We start from the raw sequence: 20,322 nt of genomic DNA on the forward strand, positions 1-20,322 counted from the left end.
GTTTTCCTTTAAGCCTTATGTGGAAGCACTTGGCACTCCATCAGAAATTGAAAAATGTTCTCTCACTTTGAATCAGCCACATTTCCCGAAACATAGTCTACTGCTGCCTCCAGTTTCTGACTGTTCACTTAGTGTGCAGCTCCTCCCAGTCTGAATTCTTCATACACAGTCCTCTGTCTCTGTTGGGGTCCTCTTTCTAAGACCCCCAAGTATCTCCTGCACATCATCCTCCATGCTCCCCAAACAAAAACAAACCCACAGTCCTAACATTCTTCAACATTTCTGCCATATTTGACATACGCCAAATGTCCTTCTGACTGTAAGAGGCAGCACTCATGGGATGTAGCTAGAACTCTGTTTTTGCCTGTCTGTAAATTTTTACAGTGAGGAAAAGTCTACTCTTATGTCTGAAGGGAAACTCAGGAACCTTTGTATTCACTCACAGGCAATAAAATGCCGTTGTTGTTGTCATTCAGTCACTTAGTACTGTCCGCCTCTTTCCAACCCCATGGAGTGCAGCACACCAGGCTTCCCTGCCCTTCACCTTCTTTTGGAGTTTGCTCAAACTCATGTCCATTGAGTCGATGATGCCATCCAACCAATGCATCCTTTGTTGTCCCCTTCTCCTCCTGCCCTCAATTTTCCCCAGTGTCAGGGTCTTTTCCAATGAGTTGGCTTTTTGCATCAGGTGGCCGAAGTATTGGAACTTTAACTTCAGTATCGGTCCTTCCAATGAGTATTCAGAGTTGATTTCATTTGGGATTGACTAGTTTGATCTTCTTGTTGTTCAAAGGACTCTGATGAGTTTTCTCCAGCACCGCAATTCGGAAGCATCAGTTCTTCAGTGGTCAGCCTTCTTCACGGTCCAACTCTCCCATCTGTACATGACTACTGGAAAAACCATAGCTTTGATTATACAGACCTTTGCAGCAAAGTGATGTCTCTGCTTTTTAATATGCTGTCTAGATTTGTCATTGCTTTTCTTCCAAGGAGCAAGCATCTTTTAATTTCATGGATGCAGTCACTATCCACAGTGATTTTGGACCCCAAGAAGATAAAATCAATCACTGTTTCCATTTCTTCCCCATCTATTTGCCATGAAGTGTAAGGACTGGATGCCATGATCTTCGTTTTTTGAATGTTGAGTTTTAAGCCAGATTTTTGACTCCCCTCTTTCATCAAGAAGCTTTTTAGTTCCTCTTGGTTTTCTGCCATTAGGGTGATGTCATCTGCATATCTGAGGTTAATGATATTTCTCCTGGGATTCTTGATTCCAGTTTGAGCTTCATTCAGCCTGGCATTTCGCATGATGTACTCTGTATAGAAGTTAAATAAGCAGGGTGACAATATACAGCCTTGATGCACTCCTTTCCCTATTGGCAACCAGTACGTTGTTCCATGTCCTGTTCTAACTGTTGGTTCGTGACCTGCATACAGATTTGTCAAGAGGCAGGTGAGGTGATGCGGTATTCCCATCTCTTTCAGAATTTTCCACACTTTGTTGTGATCCACATAGTCAAAGGCTCTAGCGTAGTCAATGAAGCAGAAGTAGATGTTTTTCTGAAATTCCCTTGCTTTTTCTGTGATCCAACGGATGATGGCAATATGATCTCTGGTTCTTCTGCGTTTTCTAAATCCAGCTTGTACATGTGGAAATTCTCAGTTAAAATGTTCTACTGTTACTTTTTAGAATATTTATTTATTTATTTATTCATTTTTGGCTGCCCTGGTCCTTCGATGCTGCATGTGGACTTTCTTTTGTTGCAGAGCACAAGGCTGTAGAGCCTAACCTCAGTAGTGTGGCACACGGACTTCATTGGCCTGTGGCCTGTGAAATATCCCCAGAACAGGGGTCGAATCCGTGTTCCTGTATTGGCAGGTGGATTCTTAACCACTAAACCACCAGGGAGGTCTACTCGTGTCACTTTAAATCACTGATTTCAGCCAGTGTCTCCAGTGTGATTGGAAGAGCCTCCAGCTTCATTTCAGCTCTTTTCTCCTTTGGTTAGACTTGCTGCAGGAAAAGAGCCTCAGCTCCTGCTCCTTTTTCCTGGCCTTTGGCCATCTTGCTGAGATTCTGTCCTTTGAGATCAAAACATAAATAGGAAAAAGTCCAGATAACAGAAAAACAAAAAAACTCTCACTTGAAGATTTTATTCAACTAGTGTAATTAGAAGACGGGATCTCATGCTCCAAATGAAACAGACTAGGACAGACACCCTTGGGGACCTTTTTTCAAGAGTTCTTCGTAGACCTCTGTTCTTCCCCTCAATCAGCTAATAGCAACCTCCTCAAATGTTAATACTTTAATTAGTACTTATGAGCAGTAGAGTTGATTTTCATTCCAATCATTTCCAACCTTTGGAGCACATCAGATTCACTTGGGAAAATTTTTTTTCAATAAAAATGCCAATATCAAGCCCCAGGCCTATTAAGTGAGAATCTCTAAACTGGGGCTCTGTTCTGTTTGTTTTTAAAATTCCATAGATGATTATGATGCTCACTTAAGGCTGAGGACATGAGATCTAACCTAGTTTATAGTTAATAATGTGCTGCTTACCTCCTCCCTGGACTCTCAACTTCCCTGAGGTTGTTTTCATCTTTATTATACCCTCTACAGTGGTAAAGAATCTGCCTGCAATGCAGGAGACCCTGTTCAATTCCTGGGTTGGAAAGATCTGCTGGAGAAGGGGTAGACTACCCACTCCAGTATTCTTAGGCTTCCCTCGTGGCTCAACTGGTAAAGAATCCACCTGCAATGTGGGAAACCTGGGTTCAATCCTTGGTTTGGGAAGATCTCCTGGAGAAGGGAAAGGCTACCTACTCCAGTATTCTGGCCAGGAGAATTCCATGGACTCTATAGTCCATGGGGTTCAAAGAGTCAGACATGACTGAGTGACTTTCACTTTTTACAGATCCTTAATCATACGAGATTTTGAGTGTTTGATGGTTTGAAGGAATTCAAAATCTCAGGGTTCTAACAGAGAAGCTTTCTCACCAGTATTTATTTAGTTTTCAAACTGAACTGCATATAGAGTCGGCACTCAGTAAATATCGCAGAAAGAGTTGGCTGGCTGGGTGGTGCCTAGGAAGGAGAAGTGAGGCAACAGTCTAGTTAAATAAGATGCACTGTTTATGGTCCCAGGATTTGTTTTGAGATATCTCATGTCTGGCTGTGGAAGAGCTTCCTTCATTTAACCTCAATTAATGTTTAGGACAATCATTCAATAAGTGGGACTGTTTACCCTCATTTTTAGATGAGGGAAAGGATTTCTCTGGTGGCTCAGATGGTAAAGCATCTGCCTACAATGCGGGAGACCTAGGTTTGATCCCTGGGTCAGGAAGATTCCCTGGAGAAGGAAATGGCAACCCACTCCAGTATTCTTGCCTGGAAAATCCCATGGATGGAGGAGCCTGATGGGCTACAGTCCACGGGGTCACAAAGAGTCAGACACGACTTCGCTTTCACTTAGATGAGGAAACTGAGTCTCAGGGAAGGAAAGTAACTTGACTCTCAAGGCCACACACCTGTAAGTTACACAGTCAAGATTTAAACCCAGTTTCTCTGACTTCACAATGCAGATTTCTTAAAGACTGTTTAAGCAGCACTTTGCAAAGAGAGTAGAGCTTTAGAGCAATTTGGGCACATACTTGGGTTTGCCACTTCCCTTGCCCCTTCCACTGCCTGCCTTCTTTTTGCTCTGTCTTCCTCTCTGTAGTCTGTTTACCTGCTCTCCTACCATACCAGGTGCAGTAATGGAAGGATTTTAGTGAAAGGAAGGGGCTGTACTCTGATGAGATGATTTCAGAAAGTTCACTCTGGCAGTATTTGTGCAAATTGTGCAGGACTGGAGCCATCCTAACATGCCCAAAACTTACTGAAGCTACTGAAGTAGTTAGGGGCAGACAGAATGCTTTAGTAATAGAGGCAGAAAGAAAGGAGAGGCTGCCAACTGTTAAGCAAGTGAAGTTGGAGAGACTTAGTGACGGGTTAGATGGGAGATCTGAAGGGCTGGAGAGATTTAGAATCTATGGAGTGTTGCTGTGGTTGTCTGGAGAGATTGCTGTGAATTCATTCTCAAGAGAAGTAGTAGATTTGGGGCAGGGAGAAGTGAGTTTGTCCACAAACGAGTTTGATGGGCCTGTGAAACATAAAGTTTGGAATTGTCTTATATATTACAGACAGGAATTGTCTTATATATTATATATTACAGTCTAGAGATAGGTCAGCCCTATTTAGGGATACAAATCTGAGACATCAGCATATTGGTCATAGTTGAAACCATGAAAGTGAATACTGTTGTTTAGAGAAAAAGTTGAAAGGGAACCCGGAGAGCACTGAGGAAGTGATTTCTGTGACTTTAATAAAGCATACTGAAGGCCTTTTTGACCTTGAAGAAATCTTTGGCTCTCTCTGAACCGATGTCCTTGCTGATAAAGGTTAGTGTAGGGGATGTCTAAAGCCCCTTTTGCAGCTGACATTCTGTGGTACTAATCCTTTGCGTTAGTTTTCATTACTGCTTTGGGACAAATATGACATTTATTAATTGCTTGATTTTTGTAACCTTGCAAGTTATCAGTAAATCCATGCAATCACATTGGTCCCTCGTGTGTCTGATTTGCAGAATGACTGCCCTGTACATGTCAAGTCCTCTATCATTCTTTTTTTTTAATTATTTTATTTTTGGCTGTGATGGGTCTTCGTTGTTGCCTGAGGGGTTTCTCTAGTTTGGTCTGCAGGGGCTACTTTCTTGGTGCAATGCGTGGGCTTCTCATTGTGGTGGCTTCTCTTATTGTGGAGCATTGGCTCTAGGGCACATGGTTTCAACAGTGGTGGCACTTGGGTTCAGTAGTCGTGGCACATGGACTTAGTTGCCCCGTGTGGGATCTTTCTGGACCAGGGATCGAACTTGTGTCCCCTGCATTGGCAGGTGTATTCTTAACCACTGGATCATTCCTTGAAAATAGCCTGGAGCACCATGATCATGGCAGGTTTGAGGAATCCACCTGTGTTACATGAGTTGAGCCTCTGAAGCCGGACCCCTGGGCTTAAATTCCTCTACCCCTTAACTGGTTATGTCATCTCAAGCACCTTTTTTTAACCTCTGTTTCTCTTTCCCCTCATCTATAAACTGAGGATAATAATCCTAGAAATGGTGTAGAGATTAAATAAGTTGCTATCTCCACGGTACTTAGAAGGGTACTTGGCACATATGCCCTCAGTAAATGTAAGCTCTAAGTGGAGGATGATAATGATAACAACAACATTGTCTGGTAAAAACTGTCATAACCATAAAAGCTGAAGAAGTCTCCTCTCTCAACTTTCAGTTTTCAAATGGAGAGTGAAGAAGAAACATCTGTACTACTTCCTAATAAGTGGGACTTTCAGATGATTGAACTCCATCGGTGGTAAAAATTAATTTCCTACCAATAAATTGAGCTGCAGGTAAAAAAAAAAAGCATGCAGATGCTGAATTATGGTTGCATTTAGTTTATAAATTAGTTAGTATGAGATAGGAGACAATAGAGCACCCTTCCCACTATTTAATACTCTGTTTTTTGTTGCATTTACTAGTCATATTAGCATGAAGCTAGATAAAAGCAAAAGGGCAAATTAGGAACTTCCCCCTTTCTCAGTAATAGCACTCACTGTCTTCAAGCATCTTAGAGGTTAGGTAACTCTTGCCTGTGCAGCTGTCATCCTCTAAAGCTAAAAGTTTCCCCCTAAAGCATGTAGTTTATAAATCTATAGATTTGGGGCAGCAACTTCAAGCTTCTGCAGATCATTTGACCTGGTCCTCAAAATATACCTACAAGGTATCAGCTACCTGGAGGGAAAGATGCATCTCGAGGAATGGTAACCCTTGAAACTTCTTGAGTCTTTTTCTGATCTCTTCCCCTTTCCTCTAACAATTTTGAGAGGGACTGGGTTCATGGTGTTTATCAGGCTCAGCCAAATGTGTGTCTGTGCATTTTATTACATGCCAGGAAGGACAGTAGCATGACAGCAGGAATTCAAAACAGGGTTTACAATGAATAAATGAGAATAAGCCTCTGGGATTAGTCCCGACTGAAAAGTTCAGCGTGATCAGGGAAGGTTGCTACTGCTGTTGGGATGGGCAAATGGTTTGCTGCAGGGAATAGGATTCACTGATGCAGCTACATTTTTAGTTCCTGATGGCCTCTCTGCCCGCCATGGGGTTCATCTCTCCTCGGACAGACTCAAGACTGAAATTCTTAGAAATGTGTTTTTTCTTATTTTGCAGCCTTCGAAGTTGTCCACTTGATTGCAGATGAGCTTCTCAGTTCATATCTGTTAGACCACAGAAACTGTGTCTCTCTAAAAATTACTATAGTCTTAGAGAAGAAGATGAGAGAATTTTCTTCCACAGAATCAAATTAAAAAGCAAGAAAACAAAGGACGCTTTTTGATGAAAGTAGTGGAAGGGTTTAGTTCAGTTCAGTCATACAGTCATGTTCAACTCTTTGCGACCTCATGGACTGCAGCACGCCAGGCTTCCCCGTCCATCACCAACTCCCAGAGCTTGCTCAAACTCATATCCATCAAGTCAGTGATTTCATCCATCCATCTTATCCTCTGTCATCCTCTTCTCCTCCTGCCATCAGTCTTTCCCAGCAACAGGGTCTTTTCCAAGGAGTCAGTCCTTCACATCAGGTGGCCAAAGTATTGGAGTTTCAGCTTCAGCATCAGTCCTTCCAATGAATGTTCAGGACTTATTTCCTTAAGGACTGACTGGTTGGATCTCCTTGCAGTCCAAGGAACTCTCAAGAGTTTTCTCCAGCACCACAGTTCAAAAGTATCAATTCTTCGGTGCTCAGCTTTCTTTATGGGCCAACTCTCCCACCCACTTCTCCTTTGGAGAAGGAAATGGCAACCCACTCCAGTATTCTTGCCTGGAGAATCCCAGGGATGGTGAAGCCTGGTGGGCTGCCGTCTATGGGGTCGCACAGAGTTGGACACGACTGAAGCAACTTGGCAGCTCCCACTCATACATGACCATTGGAAAAACCATAGCTTTGCTAGATGGACCTTTGTCACAAAGTAATGCCTCTGCTTTTTAATATGCTGTCTAGGTTGGTCATAGTTTTTCTTCAAGGAGCAAGCATCTTTAAATTTCATGGCTGCAGTCACCATCCACAGTGATTTTGGAGCCCAAGAAAATAAAGTCTGTCACTGTTTCCATTGTTTCCCCATCTATTTCCCATTAAGTGACGGGACCAGATGCCACGATCTTCGTTTTTTGGATGTTGAGTTTTAAACCAGCTTTTTGACTCTCCTCTTTCATTTTCATCAATAGGCTCTTTAGTTACTCTTCACTTTCTACCATAAGGATTGTGTCATCTGCATATCTGAGGTTATTGACATTTCTCCTGGCAGTCTTGATTCCAGCTTGTGCTTCATCCAGCCCAGCATTTTGCATGATGTACTCTGCATATAAGTTAAATAAGCAGGGTGACAATATACAACCTTGACGTGCTCCTTTCCCAATTTGGAACCAGTTTCAGCATCAGAAAAGGCATTTAGAAAAGGCAGAGGAACCAAAGATAAAATTGCCAATATCCATTGAATCATAGAAAAATCAAGAGAGTTCTGGAAAAACATCTGCTTTATTGACTACGCCAAAGCCTTTGACTGTGTGGATCACAGAAAACTGTGGAAAATTCTTAAAGAGATAAGAATACCAGACCACCTTACATGCCTCCTGAGAAATCTGTATGCAGCTCAAGAAGCAATGGTTAGAACTGGACATGGAACAGTGGACTGGTTCCAAATCAGGAAAGGAGTGGAAGGGTAGGCAGGCTCATTTTGTGATCATAGCATGGAGTATTTTCATTGAGAGAAGCCTGTGTGTATGGAGTCTTTACTGCTTACAAAGCCTATTAAGGACATCATTTGATGTTTACAACAGACATTGTGTCTCTACTTCATAAATGAGTAAAGCAAGCCCAGAGAAGCTGACAAACTTGTCTAAGGTCACTGTGCTGGAAGTACTATTGTCTGACTCCAGGTTTGGAACTTTTTTTTTTTTTTGCTATAGTCATACTGGCACTAATATGTTGAACACTTTTAGAAGTGTCCCAGATACCCAACTGGAAGGCCCAAGTATATAAACCCAACTATATTTGCAACTTTTGCATGTTTTAAAGTTAACTTTATACATTATCCATAAAGCCATCAGTTCTTTTTTCCCTGCTTGCCAGTTGGGTTAATCCTTTAGGAGAAAGATAGCAAACAGGCAGAGAGAAACACGTAACATGTAAATAGTAAAGGACAATGATCAAAACCCTGGTTTATGGCTTAAAAGAAGACACTAAAAAAAATGGGTGCTGCCTAAAATGTAAAGATGGAGAAGGCAATGCACCCCACTCCAGTGCTCTTGCCTGGAAAACCCCATGGATGGAGGAGCCTCGTAGGCTGCAGTCCATGGGGTCGCTAAGAGTTGGGTACAACTGAGCGACTTCACTTTCACTTTTCACTCTCATGCATTGGAGAAGGAAATGGCAACCCACTCCAGTGCTCTTGCCTGGAGAATCCCAGGGATGGAGGAGCCTGGTGGGCTGCCGTCTATGAGATCGTGCAGAGTCGGACACGACTGACTCGACTTAGCAGCAGCAGCAGCAGCAAAATGTAAAGAAGTGGTGAAGAACAACAAAGAATGATACCAACTCTTTGTTCTATTCTGTTTGAAGGACTTAGAGAGTGGGGACTGGATGGCTATTTTTAATATCTTCCCTGATATTCTCTCTTGAAAAAAAATTTAAAAAACTACAATCCACATTTATTTGTTTGTCTGAACTTTGCTGAGGCCCTAGGCCATAGGTTCTTCTGTCAGACCTTTGCAGCCCCCATTTTGCCTTTTTACTTCCTCCATTTAAAGACTGTGGCTCCATGCAAGTGGCATGATAGCCTTTTAGCTGTTATCAAAGACGAAAGGTGAGGGGGTCAAAAGCCCCTTAGTAAACTTGTGCTTTGATTTTCTAATCCTTGCTGCTGCTTTTAAGTTTTAAGGATTAGATTTAGCACCCTCAAGGTATATGCTATGAAGGGTCTCTGTACTTACTGGCTCTCAGAAACTGTCCAGTAAACGATTGATCACAGTTCCTGAGATCATCTATTTTTCTTTCATTATGATAACAAAGTAAGATCCTTGCGGCCAGAATCGCATCCTCAAGCACATTTTTCATTCCTTCCATATGTAATAACAGCCCCTGCTGAGTTTCTTTGATGTTACTTTTGTCTCATTTGATGAATTATGCTTCGGAGGAAATGGCAGAACCAACTGGGCAGAATACACAGATTGCAGTTGAGGAAGTCAAAGGCTATGAAATGAGCTTCATTTCCTTGACTTCATGCTGTCTCAGAAATAAATAACTTTGAGGGCTCTTTGGAAACAGTGCCAAGGAGAACCAATGGTTCTGTCGGTGATCTGTAACTCGCCTCAGACAAGTGTCCAGTGTTTGTGTGAGGCTGCTGGAGACTTATTGGTGTTTAGGGCCCCAGTGAAATGTAGCTTGAGGGGGGTGTGTATATGTTTCTGTCTCCTTTCTTTGTCCTGTCAAGGCCACTGATAATGTTGTGTGTCAAAGAGATTTGGAAGCTTACCATTCCAGTTTAGACTCTCGTGGTTAGCATTTAAACAAAGGATCTTCATTCTTATTCTGTTTTGTCTTCCATTTACATTCCAGTTCCCGTTCTGTTTTTTTCTATATTGATACATTTTGAGGACTAACTTTATATGCAATAAAGTGTTTACATTTTAATCACTTTTTAAATAATTTTTTACATATGTTTATGCCTGCGTCAACAGCACCCAGAGCAGGATATTAGTCCCAAGGGTAATCACTGTTTGACTTCTACCTTTGTAGATTGCTTTTGGCTGTTCTGGAACCTCATAAAGAGGAAGTTATAAAGTATGTACTCTTTTGTGTTTGATTTTTTCATTCAACATTATACATGTACATGTTTTTGAGTAAAGAATTCATTGTATAGTGCTATTCTGTTCATGGACATTTGGGTTGTTTCCAGTTTGGGGCTATTGCAAGTAATAATGCAAGGAACATTCTTGTGCATGGCTTTTAGTAGACAAAAACACTGATTTCTCTTGGCTGTATACCCCAAAGTGGAATTTCTTAATCGTAGAACATGTATATATATTTTCTTTTAGTAGGTAGTATGATGTACTACCAAACATTTCCCCTAAGTTATTGTACCAATAAACACTCCTGAGTTCGTAAACTTTGAAAGTACACTTTTCCTCTGCTATATTTTTGTTCTAGATTGGTGATATTAGTTAATGTGGGATATGGAGACATTTTCAGTTCATCTCGGATTATACATGTACACATATCTTTGTATTTCACATTCATTCAGTATGGATTCAGAAGTGCATATTTGCCTTGTCATATGCTTGAAGATTTAATTTTAAATTGCTCCTAGGAATTAAAAGGCAGCTATGTGTTAGTTTGAAAAAAATATTAAGCACAGTAGTTTACTAAGTAGGTGTTTGCTTTTTATGATTTACTCTTAAGTGTGGTATTTACTTCATACCCAGAGTTAAAACCAGAAGAATGAATTAATTCAGGGAAGAGCTAGATCCTGCATCTGGTGTTATTTTTGCAACAAGCTGAATTGCATTTTTGTCTTTTATTTAATAGCTGAATTGCTGTTTTCTCTCATTTATTTTTTATTCCTTTGAGAGGAAGGAGTAACATTGCTTAGAATTCTCAGCCCTGAGCATTTTGATTCTGTCAAGTGTATATCAGCAGATGGTTAAAAAAGAATGGAAACTTAGAACTTAAATGTCTTAGTTCACACCTTGGATTCCTTCAGGTAACCTACCTGCATGGGCTGGAGGGCACTGTAACTAATGATAGTCTTGATATGAGAAGAATTATCAAAGTAAAGAGCACGTAGAATCAGTCTAGAAAGGCCTATTAGGCTGGATTTTCAAAAACTAGAGTTCTCTTCCCTTTTGGACAGAGCTATATTAGTCCGTGTATTCATTCATCACTTGAATGAATGATTCAGCATTCAATGATTCAACGTACAATGATTCAACACTTGCTTATTGAGTGCTATATGCCAGGCCTTATTCTGGATACTAGGTGTATATCAGGGAGCCCCCGTGGAGTTTGGATTCTTGAGGACAAAGAGGCAAAAAAACATTGTGTACATATTGTCATGTGGTACCCTGGAGGATAAATTAAAACAGAGTTGGGGGATGGGAGTGTAGGCTTGGTGGTGGACTCTGCTGTTGCTTTTTATGAGGAAAGGTCAAGGAAAACCTCTTAGTCAATGATGTTTGTACAGAGAGCTGAAGGGATGGAACAGTGTAGATGTCCACTGGCAGGAAAAGTAAGCTGAGTGGAGGGGGAACATGCCTGGTGGGCCAAAGGACAGTAAGGAGGCCTCTGCAGTTGGAGGGAAGGCAGTGAGCAGGGAGAGCAGTTGGAGGTGGGTAGGCAGAGGGATGGCAGGGACCCAGACAGAGCACTATAGGTCATTGTAATGACTTCAGCTTTTTCCCTGAGTGGGAATCCACCAAAGGATTTTGAACAGGGAAGTGACTATTCAAGTTTTATTTTAAGGATGACCTTGAAGGTTGGGTGGACAAGTGACAAGGGTAGAAACAGGGAAATGGGTGAAGATGTCTAATAGGTGTGTTCAGGTAAGAACCAAATAGCATAGATGTTTGATTTTGTGGTTATCACCATCCCTGATCTTTATTAGTGAAGATAATTATTGTTTATCCAGACATGCATGAACAATGTTGGCACATTTGAGTCATGCTAGAATTAATTTAGTAATATACAAATTAGCAATATGCTATGGATTATGGTGAATACTTTTTTCCTACTCATCTAATACTGATTTTCTTCTGGAAGTTCTTCCTCTCTCACCTGTTCTTATTCAGTACTGTTGTACCATTTGTTCAGTTGTACATGCTCAAACTTCAGTTGTTTGTGACTCTTCTCTCTTCATCCCCTGTACATCCAGACAGTCAGGATCTGGGTTGTTACCTTCCAGTCTCCACACCCATCTCCTTTTCCTGCCATTCCCAACTTTAGTTTAGATCCTCTTTTCATCAAATGGCAACCCACTACAGTATTCTTGCCTGGAAAATCCCATGGATGGAGGAGCCTGGGGGGCTACAGTCCATGGGATTGCAGAGTCGGACACTACTGAGCAGCTTCACTCATCTCAGAGTTAGCTATCAAATTCTCCATCTTTAATTCATGGTGAAAGCATCAAAAAGAATATGGGTTTTGAAGTGACATCTTGATTCAGATTCATTCAGATCTTTGTTCTTCCATGTAGCTATAGGGCCTTTTGCAATTTTTGAACCTCAATTGTCCCTTTTACAAGATGAGCATAACAGTATCTGATTTATAGGATTACAAGGAAAATTAAATGATAAATGTTTAAAGTAACTGGCAGCCCTGGGCATGTAGAAAATGTTGGTTCTTTCCACCTTCCATTCCTCCACTTCTATCTATGATCCATCCACCTGGCAAGCCCTAAAGTGAAGTTGTTGTGTTGTTCCTCTTGTTAAAAACCTTCAACAGTTCCCTATTGTCCCACACGTTAAATACAAGCACTTTTTCCTGGCATTCAGAGCTCCAGTACTGATTCCAACTTTAATTTCCATCTTTCCCCCATTACCTGTTCTTCTCCATGTACTTCATGTATTAGCCAAGTTCACTATTTTATACCCATGCTGCCTAATCTATATAAAATATTATCTATTAAAATCCTACCTGTCCTTCAAATTCTCTCTCAAATACCATTGCGCTTGCAAAGGTGTAGACAATCTGGAAATGGTTTCTCCCTGTCTGAAGTGTTACTGCACATGGAGGAGGCAACACTGTGCCTGTGCTCTGGAGCTGGAAGGATGAGGTCCCACTGCTTCCTGTCATCCTGGGCACATTACTTAATCCTTGCATCTCAGTTTCCCCTGCAAAATGGAATAATGATACTCCCTTTATAGTTATTGTGAGGATTAAATGAGGTTCTGCCTGTGATGCACTTTAAATAGTGTCAGGCACTTGGAAAGCTTAAATCAGTTCCTAGAATTATAGGTATGCATAATCAACATTATTTCATTAGCTGGGTGACTACATGAAATAGGGGGATTTCAAATTAAAAGCTGTTTGAGAGACAGTGGAAAAGGTATGGTCTCATATTTTCATACTGGATTCTAGTACTGGTTCCCCTTACTAAACAAGCTGTGTGATGTTGACTATGCCAGCCTCTCTGGATCTTACTGTCTTCAACTGCAAAAAGGAGACCAAACAAAAATCACTAAGCTCTCTTTCAGTTCAAATTAGGCACATGGATATCTGATACCTCCAAATCAAATCAACCAAAACAGAACTCAGTTTCTACTCTAAAAGAACTCTTTCCCTGCCTCTGTAAATGATGCTGCCATTTACCCAGTTTAAGTAAAACATCTCTGAGTTGCCTTTGGATTATTTATTTCTTTCACCATCTAAATCTAATCCATCTACACATCCTATTGGTTCTACTTTCAAAATATATCCTGAATCCATCTACTTCTCCCCCATCACCATTGATAGAACCCTAGTCCAATAATCTCTTGTCTGCCCTGTTGCCATGGTTCCTAATCCATCTTTCTATCTGCACTCTTAGTCTCTTTCAGCCTGTTTTGCAAAAGTGATATAAAACATAAACCAGATAATATCATTCTCCTGCTCAAAACTCGCAGTGAGTTTTCATCATACTTAGACTAAGATCCAAACTCTTTTACCCCCTCATATCACTCTCTCCCTTATGCTTCAGCTGCTCGGCCCTTTTGTTTTCTTGCCAGTTCACCACACTTAGGTTTGCCTTGGTCCTTTGCATCTGCTATTCTCTGTGGTTGGAATATTCATTCCCCAGATGTCAGCAGGACTTGCTTCTTGTCATTTTGATCCCAGCTCTGTCTAATTGCACCCTCCCTTCTCCCAGTAGTGGTCTGTCACACCGCCCTATTTTTTTTCCTAAGGCTTACCACTATCTAAAAAATAGCTCACGTATTTATCTCTCCCCCCGACCCTGCCCCAAGTAGAAATTAAATGTTTTCATAGGGCCTGATTCCTACCACAGTGCCTGGCACATAGTTGGCACACAGAAGAAAAAAAGAATCTGACTGAATACACTAAAGAATAAGTATAAACTGATTTTTAATGAGATATGAAAGTTTATATTAATTACATGACCCAAGTATTGTGTTTTTAATGTTCGAGGTCCTGTTGGTTTTTCCTTCATTTAATCCCTCATACTGAATGAACATGATTGAGCACATATGCTTGTGTTAGATATATGACTGTAAATAAAACAATAGTAATACAATTACAGGTTGGTTTTTTCCCTTCTTGACCTGAATAGTTCCCAGATTTACCACTTTCCAACTCCTTTCCTACAGTACCACTTTACTGGAAATACCCATTATTCTCGTCCAGAGGATTGCCTCCTCTCTGTCTTTTTCTGTGGGTTCTAATCTCCCAGTAACGTATTCTCCGGAATGCAGCCAGAGACCTTTTCAGTAGCTATTATACCCATGCTGAAAAACCTTCTGAGTTTTTATTGTTCTCAGGATAAAGGTCCACCACATCACGTCCTGCTAGCTCACTGTACACTCCAGGCCATACTCACTCCCTCCCTTCCTGGTTCCCGCCAGCCACAGGGCTGGCAGTCCTCGCTTCCCAGGGAGTTATACACGCATCCTTTTGGCCTGCTTTTCGGGATCTCCAGAGATTGGCCCTTCCTCAGAGAAGGCCTCTCGGATTAAGACCAACTCCTCTCCTCACCATATAACCCAAAGTCGCAAAGTGCTTCTTTTTCAGAGCTGTAACTTTATAAACATATACTCCTGAATATGATAACCTTATTAACATGTGTTAAAGCAAGTTTATTTGCGGAAGAAACATATTGACTCCCTTCCAAACCACTCCTCGCCCCTCCCCCTAGGGCTGCGGCGCAGCTCTTACGCTTTCAGCCAGCGCCAGGCACAGACTTTGCAGAGCGCTTGCGCGGAGGGGCACGCATGCGCAGAGGGACGAGCCCGCTGACAGATTCTCGGTGGCGGTGGCGGCGGCCGCGGCCCTGGACTGCGGGGAATGGGAATCCTAGGTCTCTGACTGAGCACCGCCCCCGCCTCCGTGCCCGCGACATGGCCCAGGAGAAGATGGAGCTAGACCTGGAGCTCCCTCCGGGCTCAGGTGGGAGCCCGGCGGAGGGCAGCAGCAGTGGCGGCGGCGGGGGCCTCAGGAGATCTAACAGCGCCCCCCTGATCCACGGCCTCAGTGACACTTCTCCGGTGTTCCAGGCCGAGGCGCCGAGCGCCAGGCGAAACAGCACAACGTTCCCGAACCGCCACGGCCTGCTTCTGCCGGCCTCCCCAGTCCGCATGCACAGCAGCCGCTTGCACCAGATCAAACAGGAGGAGGGCATGGACTTGATCAATCGAGAGACTGTCCACGAGCGCGAGGTGCAGAACGCAATGCAGATAAGCCACTCCTGGGAGGAAAGTTTCAGCCTGAGCGACAACGACGTGGAGAAATCTGCCTCTCCGAAACGCATCGATTTCATTCCGGTGTCGCCAGCACCGTCGCCTACCCGGGGAATTGGAAAGCAGTGTTTTTCACCATCCTTGCAAAGTTTTGTGAGTAGCAATGGATTGCCTCCAAGTCCTATTCCCAGCCCAACGACCCGATTTACTACCCGGAGAAGCCAGAGTCCCATTAATTGCATTAGACCAAGTGTTCTTGGACCATTGAAAAGAAAATGTGAAATGGAAACTGAATATCAGCCAAAGAGATTTTTCCAAGGCATCACCAACATGCTTTCTTCTGACGTTGCGCAGCTGTCAGATCCGGGTGTGTGTGTATCTTCCGATACCCTTGATGGAAACAGCAGCAGCGCCGGATCTTCTTGTAACTCACCAGCGAAAGTCAGCACTACCACCGACTCTCCTGTGTCGCCTGCCCAAGCGGCCTCTCCATTTATTCCAGTAGATGAACTTTCATCTAAGTGATTCACCCACCCTTCCTGAGACTCGGTTTTGTTTTTGCAATGGAGAGAAAAATCAAGTTGGAACAAGCACTGAACTTTGTCGATTAATTTGAGGCTATTTCCTATTTGACCCTTTTCCTTTTTTGGAATTTCCTGAAATGTTGTTATTCTAGAGAACTTTTATGCCAGATTCCTGCGGATGCCCTTGAATTCAGTGTAGTAATATTTTCAGACTTTTTCCCAATAAGTGTGTTGAAGCATACATCTTTACGCTGCTAATATGTCTAAATACATATGTTATCCCTTGATTTTTTAAAAAACTGAGAGCTCTATTTATTTATGGGATTAAGTTCTGATGAAAATATAAATGTTGAATTAATCAGCATAGTAAACTGATGTTTTAAAATTCCATACTTCATGCCCACACTAATTTTTAATGTTATTGTCAGTGATTGCTAACTTCTATTTGATGAAGAACAATAACTTACCTATGTACAGCTATTTTTAAAGTGTTAGTTTTATCCATCCAGTGGTTGTCAGTTTTACCCAGGAGTCCTTGAATATTTAATTATCTGGGTATAGAAGTGGATGGGAGGGGGGGAAGCTGATAAAAGAGCAAAATATGAAAGTTTGCAACAGATCTTTTAAATATACAAAAGTAAACATTTAAACATTTTCTAATGAAATTTTAATAGTAATTTAATATGTCATTACAAATATAACTACTATACAGAATTTCTTCTTCTTTTTTTTTTTAACCAGATAGTGCATTCCTATGGGTATATTCCTGAAGTTAAATGGGACAGTGCCTTGCAGTCTTAGCCCACTGTACGTAGGCTGAGGCCAGGTTCTTTGTACCACTGCAGACTTTATCAATTGTAGAAAATGTGTGGGAAGCCCTGTTGAACTTGAGCAGAGCGCCTAGGCAGATGAAACTCTCTCAGTCATTGATATGCTTTAATAAGATATTCCGTCGTGCCTCAGTGAAAATTCTTGCCAACAAGGAGCTCAAGAAACTTTTGGCTGCTTTTCCACTTTGTCCATCTGTCACCTTCTTGGTTTTCCCTGGCTCAGGAAGGAAGCAGCTGTTTCCTTGCCAACAGGTCCTTCCTCTCCACCTCCCAAGAAACTAGGGCATCATCAGTTAGAAAAAGGTACAGTGTGACTCAAATTTCTCCCAGTAAGAAACAACAGGACTGTGGAATTGTTTCAGGAACCTCTGTGGTTAAAACTACAGCTGGAGTTGACTGCCTGGGGGATGTCAGTTAATTAAGGGGCAATGAGTTGCCAGAGAAAATCAGGGGAGAGTCACCTAGGTAAATCATTATTTAATTTAGGTTTTAGTAAAGGTAGAATTATGAAATGTTTTTTTACAATTAAGACAAAGTATGAAAATATTTAATGACAGATTTTTTTTATATGATACTTTATTTTCTGTATCTTCCTTAACTAGATAACTAGGTAGATAGAAAGAATGGCAAACAAAAGGGAAAGGGGAAAAAAATAAGAGAGACCAAGAAACCAAGAGAAAAAGTTCCGGCTCACTTTAAGTTATTGCCTACAGAGACGTTACAATTATATGGAATTTTTACAACTATGAGAATAAATGGAACCGGTCAACTCAAGAATTCAGTGAATTACAGCGAGGGTAAGATTGTGTCCACAGGTTTAAAGTTCTATATTCTGGGTAATAGTGTTAATGTGCTCCAGTTCTGACCTTGTTGCTCAAATTCACATTTATATATCCAACTTCCTGTTGGGCGCTTTGACCTACTCCCAGAGGTTCTTTAACCTCAGCATCTCCAGAGCAAAATTTAGTATCTTTTCTTTTAACCTGTTCTTGGATGATCTAAAATTGTCATCTTGTCTAATTTCCTAAACTCAAAACCAGGGGCAGCATCTTTGACTTTTCCCTCTTCCTGTGCTGCCATATCCAGCTCAATCACCAGGTCCTGTCTGCTTGCGAACTGAGTCTCATATCTCCCTTTCTCTATCTCTGTTGCCCCTGAATTTAGCTTAAGTCCCCGCCTAAGTGATCTCCCAGCCTATTTTCTTACCTCCCTTTTGATCCAGGCTTCGTACTGCCTGTAAAGTAAACTTTCTAAAATACTTGATTTTGTCATCCTCCTGCTTAAAAACTTTATATGCTTCACCATTTTGTACATTTTCGTGAATGCTTTCTTCAGCTTGACATAGAAGGTCCTTCATGAACTGCCTGTACGCTAAAACAGTATATCACCCTCTGCTCATCCTGTCCCAGTTACATGTTCTTCTTTGTAAACCCTAGACCAGTTTGTAATCTTTAAATATGCCTTGTACTTTAATGTATTTGTACCTTTGATTAAATTGTTTCTTTCCCTAGAATGCCATTCCTGTCCTTTTCACCCTGGAAAATGCTGTTTCTTTTTATTGCATTTGAATTTAACTATGAAATAATGTATACTTTCTACTTATAAAAATATTTAAACAATGCAGGTATCTATATAGTAAAAAGTGAAAATTTGTCTGTATCTACTATGTAAAATTCATCTTCCTTTCCTATAGGTAATTTCTGTTAATAATTCAGTTTATATTGTACAAGATATTACTCTGCATTCCATGTATATAGGTATATAAATTTCAGAAAACCAACATCTCACTGACATCTCTTTTCTTTCCCTCATATCTAATAATTTACCAAATCTTATTGATCTTGTCTTCTAGAATCTGTCTTCTTTAATCTCAGCTGCCACCCAGATCCAGCCTACCATCGTGTCCTGCTTAGGCCTCCTGATTCCTACTTGTCCCTTCACACTCTCTGCTTGGCCACCTGTTCATCTTCCATAGATCAACCAGAGTAATCCTTTTAAAGTTGCAGATCAGATCCTTACATTTCTCAGCTTAAAGCTTTTCATCTGCTTCCTGTTCTTGTGGTATACCAAAAGGTATTCATTCTAGCTTAGGAGGCCCTGTGCAATCTGGCCTTTGCCTTTCCCTTCCCTTGTTTGCATTCCACCCTTACTGGCTTGCTTCTCATTCAGTACATCTTGTTCTCTCCTGTCTTACCACCTTTTACCAGATCCTCTTCCCTAAAGGTATAGAGAAACCTTTATTTCTGTAAGTTTGTTTTTCTATATCGGTGGTAAGTTTTAAATCCAATAAGCCTCTAAGTTTTTATAGACAATTTACATTATTGTTCATAACTCCAGTCATTACTGTAAAATGTAAGGGGCTAGCTGATATAAGAATTATCCTTCAAAAAACATTTTTAAGGTATTAGTATTGTTAATCTATAAACTTGGTGCTAGAAGCCCCAAAGCACATAACATTGAGTTCAAGTGTAGTTCATCATATGTAACAAACCTCTGTTGTATATTTTCCTTTGTTGTGTTTGTTAAAAACAGCAGTGCAAGTGGAAAAAAATAATTAGTAGTCATCAGATCTGCGACTGCAGGATGTCAGAACCTTTAAGCATACTTAAAAGATTGATTGTAATCAAGAATAATCGGTATGGGGTTGCCTTCCAGTGGATCTCATTTATCTGTTTAGCCAGCTACATACCTACAACAAGAGACCTCTCTCAGATAGTTGGCATATAATTGGGAAAGGGTCAAGGCTTATGAGGGAAACATGACTGAGAATTGTTTTCTTATTGGCATGTTTTTAGGTCAGTAGAAAAAGTCTGAAGGTCCAAGAGAGAAGTGGGATACTGGGGTGGTGGTGGGGGGGGAGGGAATAGTTGCCAAAGCAACAAACCAAAGATGGTGATGTAACTGACATTTCCTGAGTAGCATCAGAGAATAGAAGAACGAGTTGGTCTTGGAAAGCACTTTCCCCCCCGCTTTTTGCAATAGGAAAGAGAGTGAAATGGCTAGACAGCAAAAGCAGTAAATGTTGATTCATGTTGCAGGAGTTTAGGGATATGGAGGAAGGCATATGAAAATTGAAAGAATTTCTGATTGCTTCTATTTTCCAATTTTTAAAGAGTGTAGGATATTTGAGGGTAGGGCAGGAGTACCTTTCGAAGTTTGAGTGAAGTAAAGGTTTAATGCTGCCTCTGAGAATCTGTAAAGAGTGACAAGGGTGAGTAGGAGTTTTGTTAGGCCACATTAGATGGCAGGTGCAAAAGAAGAAGATTGGATTAACCTAGGTTTGGGAGTTCGTTACGCAGGTACTTGGTAAAGCCCAGTGTGTGAAGCAATTAAGGGTTTTGCTGAAAGTGGAGTTGAGTGATTGGCCAAGATCTTGAAGATGTTACAAGAAGTCAGCAGTGGGTCACGGACTAGGCTGTTTTTTCAAGATCTTAC

General features: G+C 41.3%; 2 protein-coding genes across 6 annotated transcripts in view; both read left to right on the plus strand.

Moving 5' to 3' along the window:
* PIP5K1B (phosphatidylinositol-4-phosphate 5-kinase type 1 beta) overlaps positions 1-20,322 on the plus strand; it is a 345,687-nt gene that overhangs the window by 73,308 nt on the left and 252,057 nt on the right. The window lies entirely within an intron of this gene.
* PABIR1 (PP2A Aalpha (PPP2R1A) and B55A (PPP2R2A) interacting phosphatase regulator 1) lies at positions 15,073-18,400 on the plus strand. Its single transcript, XM_086415464.1, has one exon. It carries the CDS (start codon positions 15,195-15,197, stop codon positions 16,056-16,058), a length of 864 nt encoding a protein of 287 aa, XP_086271590.1. The 5' UTR covers positions 15,073-15,194; the 3' UTR covers positions 16,059-18,400.

Source organism: Bos grunniens, chromosome 8 (assembly GCF_055505025.1).
Source record: "Bos grunniens cultivar Pamir isolate PY7600 chromosome 8, Bosgru_T2T1.0, whole genome shotgun sequence".
Classification (NCBI taxonomy): Eukaryota; Metazoa; Chordata; class Mammalia; order Artiodactyla; family Bovidae; genus Bos; species Bos grunniens.